The 9,429-nt window shown below is 39.3% G+C and overlaps 1 protein-coding gene across 1 annotated transcript; it reads left to right on the forward strand.

The window, feature by feature from the left end:
- The first annotated feature begins 280 nt into the window (after nt 1–280).
- Nucleotides 281–9,141, forward strand: garem (GRB2 associated, regulator of MAPK1). The gene is made up of 6 exons (XM_062441797.1): nt 281–823; nt 2,823–2,963; nt 3,224–3,354; nt 3,841–5,043; nt 5,130–5,284; nt 5,431–9,141. The coding sequence occupies exons 1-6, from the start codon at nt 703–705 to the stop codon at nt 6,290–6,292; spliced, it is 2,613 nt and encodes an 870-aa protein (XP_062297781.1). The 5' UTR covers nt 281–702; the 3' UTR covers nt 6,293–9,141.
- Nucleotides 9,142–9,429: the final 288 nt, after the last annotated feature.

Here is a 9,429-nt window from a genome sequence, read left to right on the forward strand (position 1 = left end):
CAGACCATCTGATAAGATTGTTTTTAAATGTTTAATTACAGAAAGTGTATAAAACTACAATAGTCACACATAAACCTTTACAATTAGACTTTAATATGCTTTTTAAGTATTTCAATAGGCTTTTAAACTATTTCAATAGTATACAGAAATATGATTTACCAAAAAAGTGATGGATCTTTATTCTGTCTAATAGTTAAATTACAACTTCCGGTAGATACTGTAGCTAAACATCGTCTGTGATTGACACTTAATCTAGATAGATAGATATAAACTTTATTGATCCCCTAGGGGAAATTTAGGAATTCATCTCACAAGGGCATGCACTCTTACACATCATTTATAACTTATTTTACAGTGATAGAAGCATTTCACAGCGATGAAAACATTCGTGTACCCCAAAGTAAACAATAACTCTTATTTTGTTAGAAAAAGTTACGTATTTCCGTTAGTCGTCTGGCTAACAGTAAGTTAGCTGGTAGCTAAACAAACATGGCTCTGCAACATTATCAGACAACGGAGCTAAATGATACGTAACTGAGGCAAATGAAAAGGGACAATATGCAACAATTAATAAGAAACGTGGCGAGTACAAGGCTATAGATGGGGAGCAGGTATATTATTCAGTTGGTTAGCTTGCTGTAGCCTTTTGTGACCGTGTTTACACAGAGCTAGCCCTCCAGTTGGCTAAAGTAAGATAGCAAAATGGAGCTTGGAACAATGTTGTACAACAATTTAAAAGATGTTACATGGAGCACGACGTCCTTACCCTTAGATCAACTTGTCAGTGCTTACAGGTTGCCTCAAATCGTCAAGCTGGATAATGGTGAGTCACTTTTTTTACCTAGCATTTGCTCGCTGCTAAGGTAAACTAACGCCAATCCGTTTGCAATACACATTTGTGCATTGATTTTATCAGTATATCTTATTATTTATCAACAGAATTGTACGAAAAGCACAGGAATGGTTGCATCTCCTAATTCAGGTTCAACATTTGCACGTCTATACATTGCATCACACATCTCACCAGCTAATGTTTACTGAGTTTTATATATAGATGTTTACATTTCCAATTCTGCACACTTGAGATACAAAGCAAAGCTAAGACTTTACAAGACTGTTAAAATAGCCTGAACCTCTTTGCATGTCGTAAATTAGAGGCACATGTGCAACAGAATGACATGTAGAAAAAAATCATGTAAGTGACAAGAGTATCAGACCTAAACCGTTTTCTACGTAGTCAACTTTGTTTTTGTCCAGTCGATGCTTAAATTCAATTTAAGGCCTAACCTAAATATCCCATCTAGGCTAGAGCTAGACCGATATATTGGTCAGTCGATATTATCGGCCGATATTGACCTATCACAGATAAATTGTTATCGGCATGTATGTTGTCTGCTATGCACCGATATTTTTTAAAGTCATATAAGCAGCATGTTTGTTGTATTTTTTGTTTTATATATAGTTATTTATAATATTAAATTCCCAGTGTAGTTTATTGTTTCAGTGCACTGTAATTTTATACAATAACAGTTATAGTTAAACTTTGATGGCCTTCATTGCATATCTTTATCACAAGTGTTTGATTATCACATTGCAAAAAATGTGTGCTTATGTACAAATTCTGTAGAAAACATTATCGCCCAATATATTGATATCAGATTTTTTGTTACCCTGTAATATTGGTATCAGTATCGGCCCCAAAAATCCAGTATCAGTCAGGTTGTTTTAAGATGTATGTAAAATACTCTACTTTGAATAAATTTGTGTCTGACATATTATCTTGTTGAAATATTTAAATTGACATCTACTCATTCTCACCTATTATGAAAATCCTGAATCTATAAATATGAAAATGTATAACATATCATGTATTTCACTGTAAAGTCCATTCTCAGTGTTTATGCACTGGAGGCTTCAAGTTTCCACCTCACACTGGTGCACGTTGGATAAACACACCCAGGATTACACTTTACCAACTAGTTATAATTTAACAAATCCTGCTCCGCCTGGTATGCCCAGGGAAACTTTCCACTTTTAGCAAATGAATGTTAAAACAGACTGTGCACATTCATCATTCTGCACAGTGAAGTTTAAACATCCAACCGTACGAACAAGAAGAAAAACATTTTTATGAGTGGAGGGCGACTTTAGAGTGAAATTAAATATGTGCTGAAGCAAAACAACACTAGATGACACAATCAAGATACATGATGATGAAACAGATGACTCACGGGTCAGGGTCAACAGCTGGTTTGAATCATGCCAGTAATTGATTCTGTACTCTAAAAACAAGAAAATAAGCCATTATGAAATCAGCAGTGATTATTTGTTGGTTCTTAATCTTCCTATCATGTGTCACTCTCTTTTAAATAGAAGTGCTTGCTTTTTCTTATAGAGCATTAGTCATTAGTCCATAGATTTACTGCTGAGTAATCCAATGCCTTTGCTTGGTTGGAGCATCCTGTAAATGTCTCACTCTACATATAACAGGGAAACGGTAACCATGGTACTCCTTATACAGTAGATCATGATCAATTGTTTGAGCTAATGAGTCTAGTCCATGATTGTTATAGATTCATTTAAGTGCTGTCACATGACTCAGGCTTTAGCTGTTAAGTAGGCTGTCGCATAGTGTTACGTGACAGTTGTCAATGTTTCGTGACAGTTAAGATTTTGATGAAAAAAGTAGATACAAATACATCAAAAAGTTATGGTGAATTGGTGAATTCATTATGCATTGATATTTTGACTGTATATCCTGGACTGTGAGGTATGATCAATGTTCTGCTTTGTAAATGATGTTGTTGTTTTCACTCCTGCAGGTCAGTTGGTTGAAGGGCTCAGAGACAATGACTACCTCTTGATTCATTCCTGCCGTCAGTGGACGACTATTACTGCTCACAGCCTAGAGGAGGGACACTATGTCATCGGACCCAAAATTGAAATACCGGTTCACTATGAAGGTACACACATGCAAAGATGCTCCCTTCTAAATTTTAGGGCATCTGTTTTATGATGCTTCTTAAAACTAATCTCCTGTCAAAGTAAAGAATAATTTCTAGAGGTTTTGGTACAGCAAATTCTTAAACTACCTCACAATAAGAATATCTCAAATATATTGAGCAGCTTCATATAATCTTGACAATGCGAAGGAGGATGTGGGTTGCTGAAATTTGGGACTATGATCCAATAAATGAGACTGTTATGTCTTTTCCTGCTTTAGGTCAGTTTAAGCTGCTGGAACAGGACAGAGATGTCAAGGAGCCTGTGCAATACTTCAACAGCGTGGAGGAGGTGGCCAAAGCATTCCCTGAAAGGGTTTACGTCATGGAAGAAATTACTTTCAATGTCAAGGTATATCTAATCAGATGAAGTGTTTTTTTTAATGATTTGTTGTGGTTTTTGGGAAGTTATTATTATTTTTCTGACTCATTTATTTCTCTAGAACTCTGATATGAGTGGTATTTCATAAGATTTCCTGTTAAACCTAGAAATCATACTGATATCTAGATATGGCCTGGAGGTTTTCAGTAAATTTGGTGTAGCAAAGTCAGTTCCACAAAGCTTTAGCTTTGGCATTAAAACTTCCACCTCTATACTAGCTTTGTCGTGGTTTTTGGTTTTAGTTTCCTCTAAGGCTTAACTGGTATAACAGTCTTCAAGCCACAGTGGTAAGTGGTGTTTAGCGCTGTGAAACCGCACCAACACACAAGATTCAATGTAACAAGAAAGCAAATGTTCCTGCACCAACTTAAGTACTGCTGGAGGTTTCAAAATCACGATGTGGAAATGCGCTCTTTAATTTCTTTAGTACTTACGCCACACGTAATGTTTTCACAGATGGCTTCAGGGGAATGCAATGAAGACACAGAAGTTTACAATATTACACTAAGCACCGGTGATGAACTGACATTAATGGGCCAGGCTGAGATCCTCTATGCCAAGACATCCAAAGAAAAATCAAGATTCAACACTATCTTCAAAAAGATCGGGAAACTGAATTCCATCAGTAAGATCGGTCGAAGCAAGATGCCTTGCTTGATCTGCATGAACCACCGCACCAACGAGAGCATCAGCCTGCCTTTCCAGTGCAAAGGCCGGTTCAGCACCTGTAGCCCTCTGGAGCTTCAGATGCAGGACGGCGAACACACCATCAGGAACATTGTGGAGAAAACCCGTCTCCCGGTCAACGTGACGGTACCCGGCAGTCCGCCCCGCAATCAGCACGATCTCCATCTCATTCGGGAAGGTCACCGATACAAATTGGTCAACATTCAGACGAAGACGGTGGTTGTGTGCTGCATTCTAAGAAGCAACAAAATTATCCCCACCCACTTCCCCTTCCACATGGCCATGCCTCGATTTATTATTCCAGAGGAGCTGCTCCAAGGAGAGTTGTGGCTAGACACCATGGTGTACCGCTGGTTCTCTTTCTGCCAGGACCAGTTTGACATCGACGACTATTCTCGCGCAGTGCGGGACGTGCGGACCGACTGGAACGATGACGGCAAGAGCCCGAAGAAAAGCAGCGGGAACGGCAGCTGCAGCGGAAGCAGCGCGGGAAGCAGCACCTCCAACGGCTGCGCCAACCACATGCAGATCCCCAGCTCTTTGACGTACGCCCGCGACGAACTCACCCAGTCCTTCCACCGGCTGTCCGTGTGCGTGTACGGCAGCAACCTGCACGGCAACAGCGAGGTCAACCTGCAGGGATGCATGACGCTATGCGGAGATTGGACTCTCTTGCCTTCCGACAGCATTCCGTCAGACTCAGGAGACAGCGAACACTTTTTCCCCGACCTGCTGGAGAGCTCTACCCAGCAGTCACCGCTCAACAAGTCGGACGTTCCTTATGAGGAGCTGTGGCTGGATCACTTGAGAGGCCAGGTCCCGAAGTCCTCTTTAACCGAAGGAATCCGAGGCATCAACAACGGCTGCGGAACAACAGCGGCCCTGTCGTTCCCAGTTACTTGTCCCGTGGGTGCGACCGCTAGCTCAGATGTCTCTCTTACTCCACCACCAGTCCCACCCAAGTCTGAAGCTGTGAGTATTCTCCAGTTTTCCAGATATTTAAAGCAAATATTAGCTTTGCCTGTCAAGTTTTAAAGTCGGGGTAATACCTTTTCTAGGTGAAGGAAGAATGCCGTCTTCTGAATGCCCCGCCGATTCCTCCACGGAGTTTGAAACAGATGCCATCGGTGCCCATCCTGTCCAAACCACGACAGCAGGAAACACGGTCTCCAAGTCCAACCCTCTCCTATTATTCCTCTGGGCTCCACAACATGTAAGAATTAAAAACCTTTTCATAGCATGTTTATAACATTTAATCCTTAGAAGAATACCAAAGTATCAGTATATTGCTGTTTGTCTTCATCCCACAACCTGTATTTGCTCCTCTACTATTAAATAATCTGATGTTTTTTCCATTAGTATTGGAGCAAGTGAGCAAGAGGCGGCCGACCCACAAGAGCAAAGCCAAGCGTGCTACCCTTGCAACTGGGGTAAGTCCAACACCAGTGAGCCAAACACAATTTTGCCCAGCACCAGCCTGCCGTCAGACAGGATGTCCTCCAGGTTGTCTTGGCCGAATAACTTCAGCGGAGGAGAATCGCGCAGCATGGACGAATTTCTACCATCCAGCTGCCGAAGTTACTACAGTTACCCCAGGAAGAGATCCACAAACGCCGCGAAAACCTGCACGTCCAGCCTCGTCGACTTTGACGGCAGAGAGCACGCGCACAGCAGTAAAGACTTCAGTTCGCAGAAAGCCTCTTTCAATCAGTTCTGCACCAAATCCTTGAGTTACAATTCGGAAATGTACAGAGACAAGCCAATAGAAGAATCAAACACTAAGCAGAGCCTCTCTTGCCCCATCTTACCGCCAAGAACACCGAAATCAAACACCATAAAGAGGTGCAAGGATTTCTTGTCTGGATCAATCTGCGACAGTACGCAGGACACTTCAAACTGCTCGCCTACTCAACACGAGGAAGGCACGAAAGAGATAAATCCCACCACTAACCCATTAACTCCTAACTGTTCATCTTCTTCTCCCACTGCACAGTGGCAGCCCCCATCCAGTCTGGCTGGTCTCTCTATTGAAGAGGTGTCCAAATCTCTAAGATTTATCGGCCTGCCGGATGACATTGTTTCTCTTTTTGTCTCTGAGAAGATTGATGGGAATTTACTCCTGCAGCTCACTGAGGAGATTTTGTCCGAAGACTTCAAGCTAAGCAAACTGCAAGTGAAGAAACTGATGCAGTTCATTAACGGATGGAGACCTAAGATATAACTAACAGTATATGACACTAAATCCTGTTATAAAGCAGGGAAAAATCATGCCTTCAGTATATGCTATGCACACCAAGCCACAGCGTTTCTTTTTTGTATGATATGAATTGATTTCCTTGTTACTACATTGTGGGGAAGACAGTGGGGTTATACTTCTCAACCCAAGTCTGTGACTGCTATTTGCTAACTGAATGGAATAATTTGGCACTTTCAGTGAGACATTTTCATGTCAACTACTTAGTACTTTTTCATTCTACAGCCTACTTGTGTTCACTTCACTATACAAATCTTAATTTAAGCAAATTTATAGACAGGAAATTAACACTGATGCGACCGGCACATAAAAATAAGTGGACAGGAAAAATTTCTGCTTAATTAGGATATTGGATGATTCTGTTTTTAAAGAGCACAAACCAGAGGATGTGTTGCTTATTTAATACTCAAAAAAAATCAATTTTGGTTTTAGAAGTGGACACACAGTTGCTGTTTTTGTTTGTTGCAGCCTGTCAGTGAGAGATGGATTCTAGGCTGGTATCCAGTCATCAGGATGTGGTAACCAAAGTGATAGTGGCATTTTAACTTCAAAATGATGAGCTTAAATCCCAAATATGCAATTATATAATGATGCAGTTAGCAATATGTCCTATGACGTACGCACTGCTTTTAGTTTTCTGTGCAGGGTTCAGTCCTGCACCGTTTTTCATGAGAATGTGAGATTGTATAAAGGTGTACTTGTGTTCTTTTAAAAATGTACCCATTCTGAGCTCTTATTAAGCCTTATGTAACATCTCCTCTAAATAGCAAGAAACAGGCATTGATGTAAACCTGGCTCCTGTGGTTTCATATTGATGTACAGCTCCTTAAAATACAATTTAGAAACCTGAATATTGTTTGATTTTTGGATAAGAAATTGAACCTATATTCTAATGTTTAAAAAAACAGGCGTATGGGATCAAAGCAATCAAAATGAGCTTTTAATTGAAATGCAGAAGCAGCTGAGTGTACATCAGTCTTGTATCAGGTCAGAGTGTTGGGTAACTGTCTAAATAATCGTACGCATTTAAACAGACCGGGCCATCATAAATTGCATTTCTGGTGTGCTATTCTACTTTAATAGACCAACGTTACTAACAATGAGCCAAATCAATGCGCCAACAATAATAACAACCTCGAATTCAGCTATATTACTTCTTGTTTTAACCTTAATCGTCTCCTCTAAAAGATAACTTAGTCATTTATGTCCTAACAAACTACGTCCTGACTATAAAACTAACACAGAAATAACCGACAGAGATAACAATAACCGCAACATTCTACACAAAATACAAATTATGCATCATGCACTTTGGTAGATTTCAGTCTAATTAATTGCAGTTGCAGTCATTAGCTATAAACCTATAATAAAAAAAAAAATAAGAGAGTCTATCTAGAGATTGAATGCACTACATGTTTGTTTTTTTTCTTGTCAGAACTAAAACGGTACTTCATCTTTGTTATATGTATGTGTTGTAAGTGTCCTGTAATGCAAGAAACTATGTAAAAGAAAGTTTTTCTTCTGCGCCTTAACCCAGAGACCTTAAAAAAAAAAAAAAAAATCATTTCACTTTGGCATAACATTTTCATTTTGTCATGAGATTAGATTAACATTAATATCTCAACATGAAGTGAGGGAATATAGATGTTAAGTGTGGATTTTGCTGGTGTTTTTAGAATTTGGAAAATGATTTGCTAAAATGAAATATCGGTACCAAACTTTTATTGTTTTTGTCTTGATCCAGATTGATTTATTTTTGCAGTTATTTAACTCATTTAACAGAATGCTAAATATGCATAGTAGTTATTTTCAGGCCATTCATTTGGCTGATATGTGAAGGTGCCTCAACAACAGCCTTTATACAACCCAGGTCTGATCTGTCGGCCGACAACTGTTGGGGTTTTTTGCCCCCACCCCTCCCCCCTGACACTTTTTACTGTGGGGTGTTACATACATTATTTGATATTTTTATTTTATGTAAGTGCAAATGTAATTTTTTTTTTTTTTTAAAAAGAAATTGATTACTAATGTTGAATTTATTTTTATTGAGAAAAAGCTTGCGTTCATAATTTCAGTTCTTATTTTTATTCTACACAACTTGGGATGTACTTGGATGTTTCTTAAAATAAGCCCATGCATTAAAATAACACTCAGTCAGGAGGAAATAAACCTGCCAGCCTCAGTCACACTACACAGACAGTGACCAAAAAAAAAGAAAAGTTAATAAGCCATGTGTCCTGTTAATATTCCAGATTTCCTTGCAATGTTGTCGCAGTATCCATATTCTTGAAATGGGTTATGGCGTGTGTTCCTTGAAGCTATGACGACATGGTAGTTAGTGTACTTTGCAAATAGCCATGGCAGTCTGAAGGAACAACCGAGCAGTGATTGACAATAGGTGGCAATGGAGTATTATGTGTATTGAAATTGCCACACTGTTAATTTCAGGGCAGTGAAGACAGCACATGCCAAAGGAATTCTTCCAAGTCATTTTTACTTGAATAATTCCCAGATACATAAACTGTGAACACGCTACGACAACCAACCCACACCCATAAACATACACTACCATCAAGCAGTCAGTACTGAAGGGTGTTCCATGTCCATAATGCCTGTCAGCTCTGGGCCAAAGCCTATGTGAATTATTGTCTTTTTTTTTTCTTTGTGGAAAGAGGAGGGAACTGACTGCGGCACAGAGTTTGACAGCATTTGGAATAGTATTGATAAGCATTACTGAAATGTTCAGTTACCTTTCAACTTAACTCTTGTTTCCCTATTTTTGATTGTATAATCTATTAAAAAATGGATTAACTGTTTGTGTGTGAGTGTGTGTTTTTTTTTAAGTCAAGTAAATGTTCAGAAGGGCAAAACTGATGTCATATAAAAGCTGGGTGGCTATGTGTATTATAACATATTTAAAAAGATATACATATTTATGCAGTTTCAGTGTTTAACTTAATTACTTATGTGTTTTATACATGTAATATGAAGCAGGATCAGCATGGGTTTGGTACTCAGTGTCAGCAGGGAGACCAGTTGAACTGCTCAGTTTAGTTATAGGTTGTCATTTATCAGTATTTCCTCTTTATTCTGAGGACTGGATG

Source organism: Scomber scombrus, chromosome 20 (genome assembly GCF_963691925.1).
Source record: "Scomber scombrus chromosome 20, fScoSco1.1, whole genome shotgun sequence".
In the NCBI taxonomy this organism is placed as follows: Eukaryota; Metazoa; Chordata; class Actinopteri; order Scombriformes; family Scombridae; genus Scomber; species Scomber scombrus.

Excerpts from the sequence above, each read along its gene's own strand:
- garem (XM_062441797.1), top strand. The coding sequence starts at position 703 with ATGGAGCTTGGAACAATGTTGTACAACAATTTAAAAGATGTTACATGG. Across the intron at positions 3,355-3,840 it reads AAATTACTTTCAATGTCAAG|ATGGCTTCAGGGGAATGCAA; the intron begins GTATATCTAATC and ends ATGTTTTCACAG. Across the intron at positions 5,285-5,430 it reads TCCTCTGGGCTCCACAACAT|TATTGGAGCAAGTGAGCAAG; the intron begins GTAAGAATTAAA and ends TTTTTCCATTAG.